This window comes from Parambassis ranga, chromosome 24 (assembly GCF_900634625.1).
Source record: "Parambassis ranga chromosome 24, fParRan2.1, whole genome shotgun sequence".
Taxonomy (NCBI): domain Eukaryota; kingdom Metazoa; phylum Chordata; class Actinopteri; family Ambassidae; genus Parambassis; species Parambassis ranga.
In genome coordinates this window covers 10,734,308-10,757,441 of record NC_041043.1, presented here as the reverse complement: position 1 = coordinate 10,757,441, position 23,134 = coordinate 10,734,308, and the positions used below count along the sequence as shown (strand labels likewise).

The 23,134-nt window shown below is 41.2% G+C and overlaps 1 protein-coding gene across 4 annotated transcripts in view; it reads left to right on the top strand.

The window, feature by feature from the left end:
* The window catches only part of cdc42bpab (CDC42 binding protein kinase alpha (DMPK-like) b), a 61,197-nt gene that overhangs the window by 24,901 nt on the left and 13,162 nt on the right, over positions 1-23,134 (top strand). For all 4 annotated transcript variants that reach the window (XM_028398201.1, XM_028398200.1, XM_028398199.1 and 1 more), the window contains exons 2-20: positions 10-101; positions 3,233-3,316; positions 4,045-4,140; positions 4,934-5,082; positions 12,696-12,789; positions 13,517-13,717; positions 13,809-13,947; positions 14,554-14,663; positions 14,766-14,845; positions 15,659-15,837; positions 16,052-16,174; positions 16,294-16,427; positions 16,541-16,662; positions 16,757-16,877; positions 17,170-17,280; positions 17,372-17,619; positions 19,159-19,264; positions 21,464-21,588; positions 22,530-22,635. In XM_028398201.1, coding sequence (XP_028254002.1) covers positions 10-101; positions 3,233-3,316; positions 4,045-4,140; positions 4,934-5,082; positions 12,696-12,789; positions 13,517-13,717; positions 13,809-13,947; positions 14,554-14,663; positions 14,766-14,845; positions 15,659-15,837; positions 16,052-16,174; positions 16,294-16,427; positions 16,541-16,662; positions 16,757-16,877; positions 17,170-17,280; positions 17,372-17,619; positions 19,159-19,264; positions 21,464-21,588; positions 22,530-22,635 — 2,420 coding nt within the window. The remainder of the gene's footprint in view (positions 1-9; positions 102-3,232; positions 3,317-4,044; positions 4,141-4,933; positions 5,083-12,695; positions 12,790-13,516; positions 13,718-13,808; positions 13,948-14,553; positions 14,664-14,765; positions 14,846-15,658; positions 15,838-16,051; positions 16,175-16,293; positions 16,428-16,540; positions 16,663-16,756; positions 16,878-17,169; positions 17,281-17,371; positions 17,620-19,158; positions 19,265-21,463; positions 21,589-22,529; positions 22,636-23,134) is intronic.

Sequence of the window (23,134 nt, the reverse complement as noted above, 5' to 3'; positions counted from 1 at the left end):
CTTTCACAGCCAAACCCTTCACCTCCAAAGTGAAGCAGATGCGCCTGCATAAAGAAGACTTTGAGATCCTTAAGGTTATTGGACGAGGAGCCTTCGGAGAGGTAATACACCTGCCTTTTTTTAACATTTAACCAGCCATCCGTTACCAGGCTGCGAAAGTTTCCTTATTGTTCAAAGACCAGGTGCTCTTCAGCATGCACTATATACCTGTCTGCTTTGACAGCAGACTTCTTAAAATCCAGAACCTATTCCCTAAGGGAGAGATTTTACAATGTGATACATGGACAATAGCTGCCAGTAAAAGGCTATTCTCTTGTACCCTTATGTCTTAATACCTGACTTATAAAAGGCAAGAGTGTGGTTTCATATGATTGTGGATTACTTTCTGCTGCATTCCAGCAGCAGTGCGTAGTATTGGTCTGCCACAGGAGCATGACTGTACTTGCAGCTCTAACAAAACATTAGAAAAACTTCTTTCACACCTACCCCATGCATAGAAATTAATTCAAGTGTAGAAAAAGTGTCCAGTAGTCTTAAGTTTAAATGTTTGTGTTTCCATTTAAGCATGCCTGTAGGGAGGTTATAATAGATTTGTCACTGGGTTTCAGGTAATGATGTCAAAGCTGGGGAATGTTGGAGGGACAGGTATTGTGGTCCTAAGCCAAGAGTGTTACATAATGTCAGTATCCTGCTAAAACCTTGTATTTTCAAGCTTGTGTACCATCTCTTGCCTCTTGTTTTTATTTAATCTGCATTGATTTGTTCATGTTGAACCAGGCTGCATAGTTCCAAACTATGCAGCCAAAAATGTCTTCTCTGCTGTTATCCCACATCTGTACGAACAAGTCAGTGTGTTCCTTTGATAAAACACTGACAGCTGAAGAGAGGCAGAGGAAAAAAAATCAAATTTGATTCAGGGTAGAAGATATTTCTGGGCATACCTGCCAGCCTGTAGCTGCAGCACTGGCACAAAACATGCTCACCTTGCAAGGAGTGCTGGTATGTGCATGTGTGAGTCATGTGACTGTGTGTGTGTGTTTCAGGCTTGTGTTCAGTGATGTGGTGTGTGACCCATGAATGGTGCGGCCTTCTGGTAAATTTCCAGTGCCAGTTACTACTCTGGCTGTGCTTGTACACGTTTCTAATTGTACAAGAGTCAAATTAGCTTGAGTGGATATCGCCCCGTTGCCCAACTATTTCAGAAATGCAGAGTAGTAAATAGAAATATGAAAACGCAGCACCATGAAATTTAGCATGTTGATTCAAGTTTTGTATTAATTATGACAGATTATTAAACATGGTTTCCAGCATTTCTTTTCCTTGTTTGCATTTTTAAGAAACAAGAGTGGGGAAAAGATAGCAGACACACAGGGATGGAGGATATCGTTGGGAAGGGTTGAGACAGACGCACATAGGCACACACAGGAAAGCAAAGGAAGAAAAGAAAAATACTTGAGTCACAGAGGGAGTCGAGAGCTTGAGTGCAGGATGTTTTGATTTTATCCTCCCATTGTCAGCAGCAGGCAGAGAAATGGCACGGGTGCGTGACGCAGAGGGGCTCGTCTGATGAATGGATCAGTGTGTACTGGCCTGCAGCCTTTGAGAATTCTCCCATCAGGACTCAATTGCCTCTTCATCAATACAAACCAAAGGGTGCTCAGTGTAGTGTAGTGTAGTGTAGTTATTGGTCAGTTCTTCAGATGAACAATGCTAGGGGAGGAGGCTTTATTTCCAATAGATGACTTTGATGGCCAGAAACAGCAGTAACTGTTTTCTGATCCTGTTGCTTGTTTCTTTAAATAGGCCAGCAGCTATTTTGTCAGCTCTATGTTTTCTACTTCGATAGCTGAATTATTTCCACTTAAAAATACTTCAAAGAATCTGTAAAATAATTATATTAACTGCTGTGACTGATAAAACCACTTTTGTAGACAGTCTACATTTTCAGCCAGCAGATCCTCTCACAGTTTCGTCAGTGGCTGCAGAAAGTTACAAACACCTACAACGCATACTTCTATCCATGAATATAAACAAGAAGTGGTGAAGTAAACTCTAATAAATCTTGCTTGGGCCCTGACATCGGGCCTGACAGTGAGGACAAAATGAAGAAAGGAACAGCGGAGAGATGGAGAAAAGAACAAAAACACTCAGGCATTGCCAAGAGCAGTGCACTCCCCCTGTCCTCCTGTCTTCCTCTTTCATTCCTCCTCTCCTCTGGTGAGAGATCACTAGGGGAAATCCAAACACTGCAGGAATGTTATCATTGTATTGCATTAGCAGCATTCCCCCAGTTAATGTAATAGACTACAGACCCCTCTGCTGCAAACAGTGACTGTGTTTGTTTCACCGCTCTGCTGTGTTAGTGTTCACTTACAAATTCGTCTCTGTGTGTTTACTTGTGTGTAAGAGTCTTTTTTTAACAAACATTTCTTTGTGGAAGGAAAAAACTGAGAGGAAGAAGGAATCAACAGGGACATAAGTTTGCATGAATATGTGCTGTGGCTGTCAGCTCCCAGTGGTTTGTCACAGTGGCTCATGCAGCTCCTTTTTAGGCAAAATGTAAAGGCAGAGCTGAGGAAGTTGTCAGGACAGTGTTTAGCAATTCCCATTCAAGGGAAAGTTGGCAGTTGTTATGCTGTGAAGATGGTACAAGAGTATGAGAAACTGTGTCAGCGAACACTGATTGCATCCATAAAGAGTTGCAAAGATTCTGTTTTGTTTTACGATTGATTTAAAGAACAGGCTTTTTTAATGGCTTGTGTGCAGTTTTTGCTGTAAATACATTGATAATTATCATCAGTGGTTTCATCACATCTACACGCATTTGTCCGCTCATTTTGCCCATTTACACAGTAATGAGAGTAGCGCACTAATTTTTTCCTTCTGACCACAAACTTTGCTAATATGACTCATAAGTGTTCAGCTGTGCCAGGCCTTGTGTATAAAGACTAAGACTGGCTTCAGGTGGTGTGTGTCTGCTGGCCTTCTAGGTCAGCACCAAAGCTGTCCAGTTGTGTGTAAGGTCACTTCCTGTCCCTACTTTTCCCTCCTCCACAATACTTAGTTTAAATTCATTCCCCTTAAATGATGTACTCCATTTTTTTGCGGCTTGATAATGTAATCTAAATGTAGAAGAGCATGTACTGAAACTGTTGTTTGTAAAAGCATTGACATATATATATATATATAAGAATGAACCATGTTTTAATCCTTCAATGTTTTCTTCTTCCAGGTTGCTGTAGTAAAGGTGAAAAACACTGACAAAGTATTCGCAATGAAGATTCTTAACAAGTGGGAGATGCTGAAGCGAGCGGAGGTGAGTGTCACTTACCGGCTCTCTTATGCTCTACTTGAGATGCTCCATTACTTTTACTAGTTACAAGCCGTTGCAGTACTTCTAAATGAACATGATAATTAGAATTGATGACTCATTAAAAAAAATTGTCAAGGGGAACCCCTGTTTATCAACGCTCCGATGAGTTTTGAAGAACATGTTGCTGGCTGAGCCGCACAAGCTGCCGATGTATGTTTTTCTCATCGACCTCTTCCTGATAGTCTAACATTCCTGTTGGTCCCCTGGGTCTTCAATCTTCATGCCTCATACGTCACAAGCCAAAACCGGTCCCTTATGTGTGTGTGTAAATGCTTGGACATGGGAAACGATGTTGAGCATTAGATGTACAATAGACTGCATTCATTGTGCGTGTAGTGGTAAACATTTGTCACATATCTCTCCTGTCACATTCTTGGTGTAATTGAACCAAGGGTTAACTGAGGTGTGTTTTCTTTTTTGGGTCAGAAAATTTGGACTAACAAAACAATGAGAGGTCAGGGTGTGTTCGTGACATGTCGCGTTTTTTTCAGAATTTTCGTAGAAATGGTCTTCTATGGTCTTCAGTTTCAGTTTTCAGGTTTTGAATTTAATCATTTGTGATGTAATGACCCACCGCTGCAAATAAAGAGCCTTTTTGCAGTTGCAGTAGTTTTTATGTCTGGGATTTGTGACATTCAAGTGTAATGTTAATTTTATCTTTTTTTTCTCAGACGGCGTGTTTTCGGGAGGAGCGGGATGTTTTGGTAAATGGGGACTGCCAGTGGATAACCACCCTGCACTACGCCTTCCAGGACGACAATAATCTGGTAACATTTTTTACGTGATTTGTAACTGGGACTTTCCATAATAACAGCAACAGTATACTGTTTTTGAGCAGCTCAACCTGCCACTTTCACCGGTTCACTCTTCAGTTCATTTATAAAACCCAGAAGCACCTCCGCTTGATGGCTGCTAAACTGCCAGATACTGACAGGCACAGTTACTTCAGAAAGCACAACGTGCTCTAGAAATGTGGAAAATTGAGTAACATGTTTACACAGCCCACTTTTTTACATAAAATACCAAACAAAACGACTTTGGAGCATGCTGAGTGGTTGTGAGCCAGGCTGTTTCTCACTTTCGTTGACTGCTGGAGGCAAACGTTCTCGGTTTAACCTGACAGACTGTCCTCTCTCCATGACCCTGAGTTCAAATGCCAGAACTGCTTGTCATACCATTTCCCACATTCTCACAACACATGCTTTACCCTGGACACTCCCCAAGGTTTTAAAAATATACACTGCTGCCCGTGCAGCCATTTATTTTTAGAAAAACCCTCAAAAATTAAACCATTGAGGGGCTCCGCCTGCCTATGTTGTCATGATAGTATGAGAAATAAGCAGATGGAGGAGGATAGGGGAAATAGGTGCTTTTATATTTTGGACTTACTAGTATTGTTTGCTACATGAATTATCTCACTTTTTCACTCTCATCTATTCTGTCTGCGTTGTATTCCTAATTAGTACTGGGCCTTTGTTCACTATTGATCTCATTAATTGTGCTGATACAGCCTTTCTTTTGACTATTTCTGTGCATCTGTCTGTCAATTTGTCTCTTTAGTACCTGGTCATGGACTACTACGTGGGTGGGGACTTGCTGACTCTGCTCAGCAAATTTGAGGACCGGTTGCCAGAGGAGATGGCAAAGTTCTACCTAGCTGAGATGGTGCTGGCTATTGACTCTGTTCACCAGCTACATTATGTTCACAGGTGGGTGTGTAAAGAATATTTTATGAATGTCTGCAATTTTTTTGGGTGAGAAACAAATTAAGAAATAAGCGCTAATGATGAATGTTCAGTGGATTTACATTATACCCGCTGTGTTGGCAGATTTCCAGCTGTGGGGGTCCACTAATTAAAATAAATGAAAACAGTGTGCGTGTGCATGTTTATGCTCAGTCATCACTGATGATATTCGATTCGATTCTGCTCACCAATTATGGAGTGTATTAGTTCACCATTTTCATTTGAGGGGAGGTTTATATGTGTGTATGATGGAGTAGGGCAATGTCAACACTTATGTCACAAGTGATAATAATACAATGAATGCAATAATTGCAATTTCTCCATGAAGCTGTTAAAGCTATAAAATAGAAGAAGAATTCATTTTTAAAGGACAAATCACACATATTTTAGTTAACATTTAGTATTTGTTTAAAAATCTCCTTAACCATTGTTTGCTGCCTGCTCTGCAACTAATTGCACAATAGCGTAACTTAAATACACACAGAGTAAACTGCTCACTAGTGCCAAGATGTGCTGTCTCTTTTCCCTAGCTGTCATGTCAGCTGCTATTTCTCAGCTCACATTCAAGTGAATGTATTCTGTTTTTCATTTGGAGACACTTCATCTACTTTGACTCCTTTCCTAAAATTAAAAATAAACCACCTAAAAGCACATTATTCACAGGGCACAGCACATGAAACCATTTTCTCCCCTGACGTAGAAGTAATTTTTTAGCCAATAGGAGACACCCCTGGGAGCAGGATATGAGGCTTCCAGACAGGAAGTAGTCACACTGGCACATTAGCATAATTACAGTGTCGCTTTCGTCGAGGACTCTTCACGGCAGTTATGCTCAGGAACAAGGGACTGATGAATGGGCAGAGGGAATGACAGATAGACAAGGGAAAGATGAGAGCTGGATGGAGAAGAAGGCTGGGTCGGAGAAGGGCTAGGATAGAGGCTGCTTGGTATTTTGGGTGTGTCTGTAGTAACTCGGATCTCTAATACACCACTGCAACGTCCTAGACATTTTGGTGGGATACAACGACAAAGTTATAGAGACATGTATGTATATATATATATATATATATATATATATAAATGTAAAGAAAGGCAGTGAAAGAGACGTGCGTGGGGAGCCACTAATTGTATAGTGTTATCTGGGGGCTGTGGGTGGGGGTTGGCAGTGGCAGCAGTGACGGAGAAGTGGATGGAAAGGGAAAAGGGACAGGGAGGAGGGGACAGCACTGTGTCTCCCCTTGTGGACACTTTGGGAGAGTAATGATGGGGTATAGGAGGTGTGTGGGTGGGGGTGTGGTGCTTTAACCCTCTGTGTACCAACCCCCCCAACTCCTCCTTTGCTCTCACTTACACACTCACACACACTCGTGGGATATTTGTATACTTGCTTTGTAGAGGGTGGAGACGGCAAAGCAGGTCCCCTGAGGAGGGTGTGTCCTGCTGGCTAGTCCCGTCTGATGAGTGTGTGTGTGTGTGTGTGTGTGTGTTTGGGTGCTCATGTCACAGGGTGTGTGTTTATCTTGGTGATGACTCGTATGTGTGAGTTTGGTGTGTTTCCTATTCCAATGAATAAGATAAAAAGCAGTGTATTAACCCTGTAATTTAAAGGCTTTAATGTCTACTAAGTAAAACCCATTGCCTGTTTTTGGCTCTTGGACTTTCATTTGAACTAAACATACATTACTAGGTCACTATTTGGAAATGCTGTGTAAATGGGCAGGTTGCAGTTTTGCAGCAGGGCAGTGGTTTTCCTTGCTTTTCTCCTGGGTAAATGTGAGGTCCCAGCCCAAGTCTCTTGACCTGCCATCAGGTCCTCCTCATACAGACAATCAAGTAATCTCTTGTGAATGTTAGACACCCGTTTTTCTAGAGAAATGTCTTTTAAAGACATGAACTATTCATTTTGACAGAGCAGTATTAGTCTTTAAATAGACAAGATGGCGACCAGTGAGAAGCATCTATCATTCCCTTATCAGTAAATCATTAGTGTTCTTGGGTTCCTATCAGTTGCCACACTTGTGGTCAAGTCAAAGCACTTACACAGTACTAGTCAAAAGTGTAAGTATATAATCTAAGATAATTTTTGAGAAGAAATATTTGCATGATGCTAATAGACATTTAGTGTTTGTTGACAGTTATAGAGCTGTTCAGGGTAAATGAGCCAATGTTGGCAGGAGAGCTAATGTGTCTTTGGACAGGCTTATATTGTATTTGGTTTGTAGGTTTAAGAAACCTGCACCACAGTAAGTTATCAGGAATATTTCACCGATCTTGTCATCATTTTACCCTCTCCACCCAGAGGCTTTTTTGCTTTTTACGAGACGAGAGGCATTAAGATGCCATACCAGAAAAGGTGGAAAAAACAGATGCAGAAAAATTCAATTAATTCCAACCATGTCTGTAATATACTATGTTAATGTGTAGGTGGGGCTCCACTGTTGTCTTCTCCATTCTTTGCTAGAAATTAATATGACATTGTAAAATATTAAAATGCTGTTATGCTCAGTAAATCTTGTAGATATATTTTTGTGATTATACATTCTATCATATTTTATTATTCGTACACCTAAGCAAATTCACCTGTATTAATAGCTCGAATTGTGTTGTGCTCTTTCTTTGCTGAATGTGGCACAATGCTGGTTCATTTAAAATTAATATTTGCAATCCCTTTGACACTGATGAAGTTAAAAAGAGGCCAGATGAAAGAAATGAGGAGCAAAGAGCCTCGAGGTCAGCCTTCTGTCCCCTTCAGCTAAGTCCCATGAGGGGCAGCGTGTGTAAGTCAGATGCAAAGAGAGGCTGGTTCTGTGTGTGTGTGTGTGTGTGTGTGTGCATGTTGATTTATTCAGTGGTCAGTGATCTGCGTGGCCTCCCAGAGGGCCCTGACAAATGTTTCAATAGCCCTGCTCAGCATTGCTTTGTGCTGCCTAGCACCACATCTGTCTGCCCTAAGTGTGTGTGTGAGATGGGGGGGGGGTAGTTCTGATAGAGCGAGGCTTGAGGCGGGGGGTTGGTGTAGAGGGACAGCAGTATGTGTAAGATTTGCTGTGATGACAGAGAGATGAAGACAAACAGTAGATATCAACACATATAAAAATGTTATGTGACAGTTAACAGCTGTTTAGAGCATGTGGACACTGAAGAGAAGTTTGTATGTTAGTGTTCATATGTGCAGTGATGTGTGTTGCCCTATTGACTGCTGCCTTTGTGTCTTTTATTATTGATCAGGGCCATGTGTCTCTTCACAGACCAGTGATCTAAGAAAGAACAGGGCTCGCATTATTAACTGTTTCTGACATTTGTCGTATTTCTTAGTGTATCTGCAGTGAAAAGAATGAGGATTTTTTTCATTGTGTGTGTTGGTATCAAGTGACGCCAGAAGTCACACAGGTAGCATTTCTTTGAATCGTTAGTTAACGCTTGGCTAAAGCCATGTGTACATGTCTTGTCTGTACAGTTTTCAGTGTTGCTGCCAGCCACAATGTGTGTGTGTTGTGAGGTGGCGTCCAGATGGCCCTCACAGATGGATGCTGTGGTCTTAGCAGAGATTACCTTCCTCTATTCCTGTCTCTGCACTGCTCCTTAAGACTGCAGGAGCCCTGTGACACAGTAGCCCAATTAGCAATGCTAACTTGACTAGCCTATCATTACCACCTTTCTTGTTTTGAGCTGAAGGGTAAATGTGAGTCAGCTTTTGCATGGAAGATTCTGTGCTTGTATTAACCATCAGCAGGTTAATCAATAGCCAGAGAGACAGACAGACAGACAGATCCTTTAGAGCCTTTGGTGCCAAAAATACAAACGGCTGACTATAGGTCTCAACGAGAGAAAGAAAAGTCAGGTAAATTTAATGGAGAAAGGTGGTAATTATGCTATTGTTGCATAGAAGTGAGGGGAGTGGACAGACAGAAGCTTTACTGAGCACTAAGTGGTTTATCAGTAGCAGAATCCCCCATTCCTTAACCACCCCCACCCTCATGCTGTTTGTCTGCCACACACACAGCAAGGCAAAGGGTCAATTCATGCTGTCTGCTCTTTGGCAAACCAGAAGTCTCTGGAGCAGATTAAGGCCTTTCAGCAAGGGAAGCACCTGTGTACATACGTACAGTGCAACCCCATACACCAACAGATCCACGTGCTCGCTGTCTAGTCCAAGTCATACAGGTGTCATTCATGATTTGTAAGGTCTACACCTCCCGTCAAGGTGAACCAGATTTTGTGTGTGCAGGTTGTTGATCATGTGTGCTTGAGGGGGAGAAAAAGCATAGCACATTAAACACTTCTTTGTATCTTAGAAGCAGTAAAAGATCAGATGGTTTAGTCATTGTGATTATCATGTTGCTGCTTGTTTTAAGGATGATATCCAACAAAAGATAGAGACTTTGTTAGAGAAAGTTGTTTCCTTGTAAGGAAGCTGAACTCACAGTTCTGCTAAAGGCTAAAATGGTTCCAAAAGTTCTGTTTATAACATTTGACAATTAGAAGCCAAAAGCTGAATATTTTTCCAGCGATCATGCCCAAGTTTGTCTTTCTTGCTCAAACCTTACATTATGTCAAGGTTTCAAGTTGTTAAGGTGAAGTTTCGAAACAACAGTGTATAGTCCAAGATAAATGTCCTTTTAGAGACATAAAAATTTTATCTGAGAAATCTTAATCCTCCTGTCTCCTCGTTTTACGCTCTCTTTGATAGCCTGACTTTGAGTATACCTCATGTCAGTTGTTTATGTGTGTTCCAGCCTGCCAAGTTCATGTTACTCCAGACTGGTTACGAGAATGTATGCACTTTGGTACAGTGTGTGGTTTTTCATCCCAAATGCACAGTATCCACTGTGGAAAGTGATGTCCAATCTGGAACGCATCAGTGAGCAGTCAGGCTCTTTAAAAAAAGACTTCTGAGTAACCCCACGATGCAAACAGTGATTTGGTAAAAGTAAGTGTCAATTTATATATATATATATATATATATATATATATATATATATATATATATATACGTCTTGGAGCCTGACTTTTATGTGTCTATTCAAGTCGCATATGTGCACATATTACTTTAATCCAGGGTTTTATAGGTTGGGGATTCAGAGGCGTCTCTGAAGAAAGGAGATAGCTTGCCCTCCCCCCAGCTCCAGCCTCACAAGATGTGACTATTAACACTACTGGAGAATGACAGGGGCTTCACATCTGGACTTAAATAGACCTCTAGCTAAAGACAGAAACATCAAAGCAGTCTTCACAGACAATTTCTGTCTCAGAGGAAAACCAGTCTTGTGTCTGCATTGTGCAGAAAATGTGAAGTGGAATGAGGGAGTTTCATAAGCTGTAACAGATTACTTCCTGGTGCTTTTAACTGGAACATGCTTATGATGATTATTAGATAATTGTTTATCAGGACTTTATTTCCGACATAAATCTAAAAAAATGCACACACACATCAAGGGTAAAAATCTACAATTGGTAGAAAAGACATATTAAAAAAACACTTTTTGTGATGTTCAGCCCTGCACACACAAAGCTTCGGACTTTGTCTGTTTTAATGGATTGACCTGAGAAGTGTGTCCATGACTTCATTTTTAAAAGCTCTTAGCTCATCAGGGTCCTGGTTGCAACAGGGAGATCCTGCTCCTTTCTTCTACTTCCTCCAGCTACTTCCTCAGTAGTTTCCTGGCCAGCTGGGAGCTGTAATTACTCGAGCATGTCCGAGGTCATACTTCAGACCTTTGCCTAACTGCCTGATGATAGTATGCATCCTCATCGGGTGCTCAAACCACCTGAAACAGCTCCTCACAGTGTGGAGGAACAGCAGCAACTGTGCTTTTGTTTTAAAGCCTCTCCTAGGTTCCTAAACTTTTCGCCAGTTTCATGGCCTCGTATTTTGATGTACTGACCCACACTGAAAGCCACATCACTCTTGGCTACCAACAATATATATCATGATTCTGTGTGTGTCTGTCTGTCCTCTCATTAGTATCAATATTAGTAGGCTGTTTGAGTTAAGGATTGGGAGTGTGTAGGTGTGTGTGTGTGCTTGTGTTGGACATCAGATTTATTATTTTAAGCAGAGCCCTGCGTGCATCATGGCACAGAAATAGAAGCAGATCAGTTAAGTAACCTGTTACATCAAGTGTGTGTGTGTGTTCATGCGAGTTAGCTATCGCTCTCCTAAGTCATGGCACTAATGTGTTGCTGCATGTATGGAGCCTGTGTGTGCCTCCTCACACCCGTCTAAAGAGTTTTTTTTTATGTGTTCTCTGTAATGTTGTCGTTCAGTGTGTTGAAAAGAGGGCCTCAGACAGAGCTCGACAGGGTCTGCCTTCAGGGGAAATCACTGGAATGGTCAGACAAGGACAGACTCTATATTTAACCATAATGGTGGGATACAGTGACGTCTCTGGTTTCATACCAGTCCACACCAGCGGTCACTGGCGGCTTTATTTTAAACTACTACACACATAATGAACAATATTGCACACAGTTTCTGTAAGGTCACGGCTGAAACCGAAGCATATGACTTGTATTATTACTGGAATTCCTCGAAGCAGCAAGCTGGGCCTCAAAGAGTAGAACGTTTAGGTTGCCATGTAAGACAATAGCACCACCGCAAACCACCTGTCAGTGACCACCTGTTTGACCTCCTGCACCTCAGTCCCTTTATTATCAAGACACCAGTGTTGCTCACAGTTGAATAATTAATTGGAAGTACAAAAATGTGACAGAAGCAGTTACATTTTACTGAGGAAACTGATTGGCAAAATTGTACATTTGATGAGGCCATTTTTTTGCAGTTTAATCTCAGATTAACATAAGTAATCATTTGTCTGTGGTTAGTAAATTCCCTGGGTCTTTCTGTGGTGCAGAGTTAAAGGGTCCAGCTGTTGCTAACATACAAAAACCCCTGCTTTAATGTAGCAATTAATTGAAGTTGAATCAAGCCTCTGTGTGTATGTGTAATGTAAGCACATCATCAGCAGTAGTAATGTGGAACAGATGCAGGGGGAGAAGAAAACCTACAGTGGCCACATCTGTAAAAGAATGTGCTGTCAGTAACCCCCCTCACTCTGCCTGTCTCTGTTCAAACAAATATTGTTGAAGAAAAAGGGATAAGGGAGTGTGTCTGCTTTGGACACACAGTCTTTTTTCAGCAAGTGGGAGTATGTTGTGTGCTGCATATTTCTTTTAACAGAGGGCATGTTTGTGTGTGTGTTTTGAAGCTGTGTCTTGCACACACACACACTTTCTGTTGAGCTTATTCCAGAACACAATTCCCAACTGTTTTCAGTATTTATTCTTTCTCTTGGTCAATTGAAAGTTGTCACATTGCTGATAAATGAGATAAATTACCTCTAATTGACTTACAAATATTTCTGAAGCAGGTTAGGATAGGCAAATTTCCCCAGGTTATGTAATTTAATTGGATGACGGTCAATGGCAAGTTGCAGCAGAATAACAGATCAGGCTTTTATGTGTGTGTTTTTCTTGTAGGTGTTGCTTTATTTATATGAATGTGTTTTCTTCATAGAAATGCTTTGTTAATGTTTTCCTTCTTTTTCCTCCCTCTGTCCACCTCTTTCATCTTTTAGGGACATTAAGCCCGACAACATTCTGTTGGATATGAATGGCCACATCCGCCTGGCTGATTTCGGCTCCTGCCTCAAACTCATGGAGGATGGGACGGTAAGTTTTTACCACACTTCTGCTGATGCCTCATTTGGTCCAAAGCAAACATACCAGAGCTTTACTGACCTCCTTCTCAACCCCCAAGGGTCTCCCAGGAGGAGTGTGTGGTTCAGCTGCTTGGCTATGCCTGCAGTTTGTGATTCAGACAATTCTCAGAGAGAGAGAGAGAGAGAAAAAAAATCCCCTTAGGTGTTACATAAAGGAAAAATAGCAGGATAAAGTGGATGAGCAAATAAGTATTAATGGGGCTTTATGAAAAATTAAATCAATAGACTGAAACTATTGGATAAAAGTCTGTTTATTTATTTACCTAAATGTGATGGAGATATAATGGCAACATATGATAGATGTGGATTCCAACATCTGCTTTTTTTCTTCTACTGTGGAACTAATTAATCATGACAGACATCCAAAGGTTCCTATTTTTTCTACATTATCTCTGCATGTGTATTCTCAAAATAGCTTTGAAATAAGTCCAAACAGAGCTCTGACAGTGTAGACAGGAGAATTGGTTCTTTAGTAGGGGTCTGAAAAATCAATACGCTCTTTGTTTGGTTGTTTGCTATTGCTGGAGTGGTGGTATTTATCTTGTGTGTTTCCAGGACTCCAGTCTGTCATCATGATCATCACACTTTTTACTGCAGGATGAACACACTGATATTTTGGACTTGTTTTTGGTCTCATGGCTAATTTTTAATTTTTAATTTTCCTAATCATTGTTTAGGTCCAGTCCTCTGTTGCGGTGGGAACTCCAGATTACATTTCCCCAGAAATCCTCCAGGCTATGGAAGATGGGAAGGGCAAGTATGGACCTGAGTGCGACTGGTGGTCCCTGGGTGTCTGCATGTATGAAATGCTGTATGGCGAGACCCCTTTCTATGCAGAATCCCTGGTGGAAACCTACGGGAAGATCATGAACCACAAGGTGAGCCTCTGGAATTTAAACCTTTAACATTAACAAATTTAACCTTACCTTTGAACACACACGCTCACAGCTCTGCTCTCTTTTTACACAGGAGCGATTCCAGTTCCCACAGCAGATCACAGATGTGTCAGAGGACGCAAAGGATCTGATTCGCCGGCTCATTTGCAGTCGAGAACACAGATTAGGCCAGAATGGCATTGAGGACTTCAAGCAGCACCCATTTTTCGCTGGTACATGCTACAAGTTTGTCTTTGCTATAGGTGCTTTTCTACTGCAGGTACTTATTGTAGGGTGGTTTATACCTTGGAACTTCCCCTGTGGGACTTCTTTTTAGGGGAGAAAGAAGTACTATCACAGGACGGGTACTTCTGTGTGTAAGTCAGTACAGGTTATGCTCAACATCTCTGTGTCCCAAAAAGGCAAAGACAACTAGCAAAACACAGAACAGCGGAATATGATGGAAGAAGAGATAGGAAGGAAAACTGAGAATGACCCCACACGGGCTCTGCAGTTTTATAACTTCATCGCTGCACCAACGATGTCTAGAGAGATTTTTAAGTATAAAATGGCTTTGTGTGTTCAGTGGATCCAGACAGAATGACTGACAGGGCTACAGTTTAGATCATTCATGTAGGCCCAAAGTTTCTGCAGTGGAAAAATAACATTTTATCTTCTTTAGTATGCTGTTTTAATGCATATGTGTGTCATTATTTATGCAAAAAACCACAGCATACTTGTGTATCATAGAATCCACGGACACTGGTAATGTCCACCGGTCAGAGATCATAGACTTTTTGTGTGATTGTTAATCATCATGCACTGCTGTCTGTCCTCAGGCATTCAGTGGGTCAACATTCGTACATGTGAGGCTCCCTACATCCCAGAGGTCAGCAGTCCCACAGATACCTCCAACTTTGACGTGGATGATGATTGTCTAAAGAATTCGGTAGGTGGTTCGTTTAGGGATCAGCAGAGAAATGCTATAATATTATTGTCTGACTAAATTGTATTATAACACTGTCACTTATGTGTGAAAAACTCTTTTCAGGAGACTATGCCCCCTCCTTCTCACACTGCTTTCTCTGGCCACCACCTGCCCTTTGTGGGTTTCACCTATACAAGCAAATGGTAAGCAGATGGAAAAAAGTGTATCATATGTCTTCTGTCTGCCTCTTCACTGTAATATATCATAATTATTTAACCACTGCCTAATTTAGTTGTGTACTTTAGTTAATTACTGTCTTTTTTGGGAAGTCCTTTGTCAAGCTCATTGTCCTGACAGTGATTGTCAGTGGATGAAATGAAATGGAAGCACATTATATCCAGTGAGCAGAAGTAAGATTTATCCAAGCGAGAGAAATGGATAAGAATAGAGATGAGAAATGACACCTTGTCATTAGTTGACTTCATATATAATTAGTCATTTTGAACAGACAGACATCCATGCAAAACCCCCTCCCTGCATAGTGTTTCAATTTCTCTTATCTAAAGAAGCGTAGGAGTGTTAAATTAGCTCTCCCCTCCCTAATAAGGTGCTGTTCATGACTTGGTGTAGATCCTCACACTGAAGTGCTGCTCGTGAGAAAGCAGCAAATCCAGCAGTTACTTGCTTATCTCTCCAAGGCTCAGTGATAATGGCCATTTCCTTCCTTTCTTTCCTTTTTGCCCCACCCTGTCTCCCTTTCCATCTCATACTCCCCATCTGTTTCTCTTGCTCTTCCATGACTCAACATCTTCTCATCTTTCATCTCTATCTCTGTCATCCACTTCTTTTTTTGTGGTTTATCTCCCCTGCTCTTGCTCTGTCGTGTCCTACTGTATTTTTTTTATCACCCATTAAATATTCCAACTCTGCACATTGTTTATGTAATTTTGTCACTGGTTTCATGTCTACATTTCTCTTCATGCTAACTACCTTTTCCTTGTTCATCTCCCCTGTAGCACCATATCTGACCGGGGATGCCTGCGGCAGCTTGCAGTAGAGCCTGGTAAGGCAGGGAAGGACCACCTGGACCTGGATGTAAAGCGCAGTTTGGAGGAAAGCTTGGCCACTGAGGCTTATGAGAGGAGGATCCGCCGATTGGAGCAGGAGAAAACAGAGCTGAGCCGCAAGCTGCAAGGTGAGGCTGCTGAAATGTTATGTGTTCCAGCACATAGTGTACATGCACAGAAAATAAAGGAGACAACAATAAAAATGACATATTCATCTGTTAATGTTTAAATCACATTTTTATCTGGCATTTTCTCCCCACATACAAGTCAGATCAAAATAAACTCAATTACATAAATTAAATAAAATTAAAAAGCCAGTCATTCTTTTCCCTGACCTGACAGAGTCGACACAGACGGTTCAGGCACTGCAGCACCCCACAGGCGAGGCTCCCCTCGGTGCTAACAAGGAGGTGGAGATCAGGAGCCTAAAGAGCGAGATTGACATTCTCAAGAAGCAGATTGCTGGTCAGGACTTTATATTCCTTCATATTTTAGTTCAGTAAAGTTATATTGAAACACTATTATTTTGTACACTTTACAGTGGATGCTTCATGCTGATGTTTTTCTTTGAATTTTTGTGTCAGACTCAGGCCAGCTGGAAAAGCAGCTGGAGGATGTGACGTTGGCTCGAAGAGACTTGGAGGACTCATCGAAACAGATCAAGACTCTGGAGAAACAGATGAAAGGCGTTACACAGGAGAGGGACGATCTGCAGAAGGTACAACCAGTGTGGGATGAGGGGTTTGGATGGAGACAAGTTGTAACCAGTATTTATTGTTTTTGAAGGTGATCAAATTAATCATAATTTGTTTATTTCTCTGTTCTGGTCAGGAACTTGTGGATACCAGTGAAAAGTTGAAATCTCTGTCAAAAGACCTGAAGGAAGCCCACAGCCAGAGAAAACTGGCCATGCAGGAGTTTTCTGAGCTCAACGAGAGACTCACAGACCTCAGGTACAAGTCCTTCTATGCAACTTTCTTTAATTTCACCTGCTTAGCTATGCTTTACTTAAGTTGTAACTAATGTGTGTGTGAACTGTGCACACAGGTCAGCAAAGCAGCGCCTTGCTCGCCAGTTGCGTGACAAGGAGGATGAGATGGAGAGCCACAGTCAGAAGGTTGAGGCTCTCCGCCTTGAGGTGCGAAAGGCCGAGAGGGCCAAGAAGGAGGTAGAGTAGACTCCCTGTGGTTGCTAGAACTCCCTGTTCTGTCTACGTTCACTGGTTGGTGCACAGTTCAAACTAGTATGACCGTATTGTCTCTGCGGAAACAATGTTCTGTGACCTTATTTTACTTTCAATCCTTTTAAGGTGTTTGTGTGGATTGATTTGCTAGCATAAGGTCACATTATCAAATAAAAATAGATTTGAAACATTGTTTTTGTGTAGATTTACTGAGTCATCTGTAAAGTATGTTGAATATGATGCTTTGCATCCAGTCACTGGAGTGTGTTTGTGTCAGGCGGAGGCACAGGTGGAGGAACAGGCAGCAGAGGCTCAGAAAGAGAAGAAGCTGAGAGAGCGTAATGAGCAGTATAGCAGACAACTGGAGGAGGAGCTGGAGGGCCTTAAGGTAAGTGTAAACACAAACATGTCATTCTACAGGGTTTCAGTTGTTGTGGGTCTTCCCAAAACAACATATTTGCCTTTTTTTTCATATCCAGTTGAAGCAGGCCGGATCTTCTGCCGCCCCGGGCTCAGCCGACCAGACCCAGGAGGTGGGGCGCTTACGGGGAGAAATGGAGAAGAAAACGCTCCTGTATGAGGAGGAGCTGGCGCGCAGGGAGGCGCAGCACAGCACAGAACTAAAGACCCTGCGCAAAGAGCTGCGAGACGCTGAGAGCCAACACCTCAACCTGCAGAGAGAGATCCTGATGCATAAAGACAAACTGGATAAGACTCGCCGTCAGGGGTATTTCTTCAGCTTTTCATTTTCTGAACATTTTATAAACATAATTTGATGTTTTTCTGATCAAGACCTCTTTTCTAGAGCAGAATATTGCCGCCAATATTAATATAGATGCCTTTTCTTTTTCAGTGATGATTCTGTGAGGTAAATACTGCTGATTAAACATATTAATCCCCCGTCTGGTATACATGTGGTAGCAAATGTGATGTGGTATTTTACATTTAGCTATTTGAGAGTGTTGTTACCTTCAGCCAGCTAGAGTTGACTACACGTGACCTCATAGATAAGATGTACAAATGTCAAGAAATCATCATAAGGAGGATATCCACTTTTCAGACGAGACATTGACTTATTAAATGACGGTGTTATCATCCTTACTTTAACATACTCGTTTTTCATACCATGAGAGTCAAAGAAATGTTAATAAATAAAATTCTACTCAGAAATGGGATATAGATTATCACAATAAGACTTTAATCAATACACAAAGTGTATGTTAAGGATGCCTTACAATTAGAAAATTAAACTTGTGGCTCTCAGCAGGTTTTTAAATAGATGTTTTCTTTAAAAATGTTGGAACTGCATCGTTTATCAAGGCCAGAAACTGTAAAAACAGATTTGTCTGGCTTTCAACTTTCCCATGGTCCTTGCGTCATACGAGAAAATATAATCAAGTCTCCACTTAAAACTGGGATATTTCATCAGAAGCACTGATGCTGCCTGTCTGAATTGGTATCAGTGCAAACAGGAAGCCATTATTGACTCAAGAGGGGCAAACAGTGACGCTAAATATCTTCAGCATGTGTTGGACTCATTTTCTGCCTAACAGTAACACCTGTTAGAAGCTGTTTGAGGTTCAGGGAGGAAAACCAAGATGGCAGACAGACCCCCTTACGGAAGCTAATACCCCAGCAAAGCTTTCATGTTTACTTCAGTTGTTCTTGTGCATGTGTAAACAGTTTTTGTACAACACTGTGTTTCTGAATGTGGGCAGCTGAGGTTGAACTGGTTAAAAAGATTCTGGTATAATATATCTAGAAATGTAGAGAACTTATTTTTCTACTGCAGACCCCCCGCTCCCCCTTGGTACTCAGGGGGCACCTGATCCCACTTTGAGAACCACTGGTTTAATCAAAATTTAATAAAATCTTGTTTTTGTGGAGAAAGCTTTAGAGCTTTGTTTTTGTACCCCGCAGCCTAACCTTCCTGCCTGGTGTTACTGACATATTATTCTCACTGCTTTCTAATTCATTTTTAAACATGCTGCTGTATCAGATTCTATCTGCATTAATGTGTTTAGGCTGAACAAAACGTACCTGGTCTTAGTATCAAGTCTGTGATGTCGGATGTGAAGTGTGTGAGGCCCACAGGAGAACAAAGGTTTGAGAAAAGACCAGGCTTTGTGAGGGAGACAACTGTAATAGTTTGGAGGCTCTGAAATCATTTTAAAATGACAAAGACAGAAGTAAAGCCTGGGTTTGAATATGAAGGTTTATTAGTTCATATAATATTTCTTAACCTGTGTATATGTTTGTCTTTCAGCCAAAGCGAGCGTGAGGAGTTCATGACTGAGTGCAAGCAGAAGTACGAGAGGGAAAGAGTCCTGCTCACCGAAGAAAACAAGAAGCTGTCCAGTGAACTGGATAAGGTACATGATCTGTTCATGTTGTGTGTAAACACACATGAATGAAACTAAAATCAATGGTGAACACACCCCTAAAAAACATCAGGCTTTGCTTTTTCAGCTTTCAGCGATCTGATCTCTAACACACACACACACACACACACACACGGCGCTCAGAAAAGCCACAATTCTTTAACCCCAGGTAACCCCTCTGGTGCAGCTCAAGCCCTTTCATCACATTCCTCCCTACGCCCCCTCTCTCCTCAGCTAATGCCAAAGAAATCACTGTTCAATATCCCCCATCAAAACACCCTGTAGCCTCCTACACAGTCAGATGGAATGACTCTCTGGAACGCTCTGTGTTGACTTTGGAAATGGCTCTTAGACGTTCAAAAAGGCCCCGAATTTAAACAATGTCTAATAAGTGGAGACATTTTGACATATGGAATAAAATGTGAGAGTGTTGTTTTTAAAGTCTGCAACTGATAAAATAGAAAATGTTTCGATGAAACGGGCAGAATATGGATGTGGCTGCTGTTTAAGCTCTTATCGCTGTAGTTATTGGATGTTCTGATCCGTTATTGTTTGCACTGAAAAATTATATATTTTTTAATTGTAGAATTTTAAAGGATGGATTAGATCTGTCTGTATGCTAGTCTTAGCTCTTCAGTACATTTTGTAGTGTGTGAAAATATTTTTGTTTGACTAGTCTTATCTTTCAAAAGAGGCACCGCATTTCAACACTGTTTGCTCAGTCTCTGAATCAAACCACTCCATCTTCAATTCTAATGCCTTTTTGTGTGTTTTCAGTTAGAGAGCGTGAGCAAGCCAACCTCTGAAGCTTAATTCACACTGTAGACAGTTTTATTATTGTATTTGAAAACATCAAGCAAAGGGAAATGATCCTTTTGGCTAACATTTTCACAAGGTAAATAATATGTATTGTTCCTTAAAATAAATACTCAGCTTAAATTAGGAGAGAGTTGGCATGTTTAGAAATAAACAAACATTATTAGGTTTACATAATTAACATATTTTAAAAGTTGGCATCAGCCAGTTGAATTTTTCCTTTAGATTATGTCTAATAATAAGATCTTTAACCTGCAAAAGTTATGAAAATATTCTGCAGTACACCACTGTTAGAGGACTTTAGTTAGCATCATAGCATAGCATGCTTGAACTGTTTTGGCATCGTGATTTTAAAAGTCCCCAAAAATATATGTTGTCTTTTTTTTTAATGCCACATAATCTGTAATAACAAAGTGAGATGCTAAAAGCATTTCACTGAAGTAAATCTGTCCATGACCTCACACATTCAGCAGTGGTCAGGCTGACCTGATAGTCGCTTAGATAAATGAGATAATGCATTCCACCACAGATTACACTGTCACACTCTTAGGTTAGGTTTTCAGAGCATGTTACGCACACGAGTATTTGGGGAAATCTCAGTCTTGTACTTACGAGCCGTTCTCGGCAGATACACAATCTGGACCTCAGCAAAATCACAATGTGCAGGACAAAGCTCTTATGATGCTTATTGTTTTTATTTTGATTTACTTATCACCTTTAGAAGTCTTATACTGTCACATAAATGTATGATTCAATGGCTTAAAGAATTAGAGTACATGACAAATAAGTATATGAACATATTTGTGTTTATGTGGTTTAAATGCCTTTCCACCATGCACAAATTATTTTAAGTCATTGGCATTGTTGGAAACCAGCTTTGGGATGGGAACTTGCACAACAATATTAAATCACTGTCTCGGCTTGCTCATTACATCACAGTCATCACAAGATGCTAGGAACCAAAAATGTGCCCACAAAGTGAGGCACTTAAAGAAACAACAGGGCAGTTTGAGACTTGCTATGATTTCACCATGTATTCAGACAAATAGCCCTTCACCTAATGTGAACACATCCACCTCCTCAGCAGTGCATTGGTGGAGCATCTGGGAACTGAATCACAAAGTCCGTCTTCATCAATGTAATGATTAGTTTTGCATGTGTTTATACTGACACAGTCATCATGTTCAAAGCTGAGCAGCCTCACAGCCATAACAGAAGCTGTTAGACTCATTACACAGTGTTCAAATGTAATATATATGTCAGTCCGTTTACCATGTGTCAGGTTTCTCAGGACAGTTTTATGATATTACACTTTATATTATTATGTTTAATGTGTTCTCTGTGTGTGTCTGTGTAACATGGTTACTCCATCAGCTGACCAGCATGTTTGAGAAGTTGAGCGTCTCTCACCGACAGCTGGAAGATGAGATGAGGGAGCTGGCTGATAAAAAGGAGAGCGTGGCTCACTGGGAGGCGCAGATCACAGAAATCATCCAGTGGTACGACACACACACACACACACACACAGTAACCTTCTCAAATGTCCCATACTTGCTTGCTGAGGCATATACTCTCCTGCGAATAGTATAGAACAAACTGAAAGACCACTATATTCAGCACAAACACCCAGACATGTAACATATCGGTCTCCTCCTTACAGTATAACGACAGCATTTCTCACATGGCTCAGAGTATCTTACAGCTACTTGACCCTCCCTTCCTCTCAGATCACTTCCCATTGCAGCTGACACCTCGCCAGCTGCTAGGCCTCCCTCTGTTGGACTGGACTGAAGTCTTTACATAGCGCACATACCACACACACACACACACACACACAATGCAGCTATCCAGACTCAGAAATACACACTAATGCAGGCATAAACACATTCCAAACATGCACTTACAAATGTTGAGTCTGGAATGTTAAGTTCCAATGTAACAGTTTTTAGTGACCACTGTTGCACCCTGGTGGCAGCAGTCTGCTATTGCAGGAGGTAAATGAGGAAACAGGAGGAGTGGGGAAAATATTGTACGTAATTCTCTTACTATGATATGAATGTGGAAATTGCATGCAACTTACTGGCTTAGTGCTCTGGCAGGATGTGTGTGTTGGGGTTGGCTGAAGTTCTTGCTTTCAGCACTTGCTGTTGATTCTGCCTAAGTGCTGGGGATTAGTGATACCAGAGCTACCTGCAATGTGTCCGCATCCGTTTGTGTGCGTAGTTAATTCTCTGATATGTGTCAAAGGGTCATAGGACCTGAAGAGCACATAGTGATGTCATTTTGTCTTAACGGTGGTATTAACATAATGTACATGTGTGTTTGTTCTTCTTTTTTCCTGCTGAAGGATGTTGGAAGGAAGATAAAAATAACTTGTCAAGACTGTGACTGTTTATGCTGAAAACATAAGCATAATTAAAATACATGTCCACCTCTGCAGGGTGAGTGACGAGAAGGATGCTCGGGGCTACCTGCAGGCTCTGGCCACTAAGATGACAGAAGAGCTGGAAGGACTGAGAAACACCAGCCTGGGAGCGAGAGCCACGGTAAAATCAAACTCCGTTTTATGCACCTGAATATTAGATGAGGGACAGATTGTGGTCTGGTTTCTATTGTTAGTCTGACTAGTATTGACCAGTTATGTTAGTGAGGGCTTCGAAAAGTCACAGTGGCAGAATTCCCCATCATACTTTTTTGAAAAGGAAACTAGAACAACACATCTTTCAGGCTAAGAGGTCGATGATAAACTCCCAACTACACTCCCATGTCTTAAGTCACCAGTAAGTGATGTAAACAGTGAGGGAATATCTGTTATCTGTCATCAGCTGGCTAGCCTGGAAACCCTGAAGTATTTGCTGCTGTTATCATATCAGCTGATAGCTGAGGTTCTGAATTGTTGTGTAATACACACGCAAACAGTTTTGTTCTACAATAAAGCTATCAATTTAAATAAAATACTGTTATTGTTAGAAAAGTCACTCATTGAAGTGTAAAATAAACAAAACTGTAGTTTGACTTTGATATTTTGGGTGATTTTTTTTATCA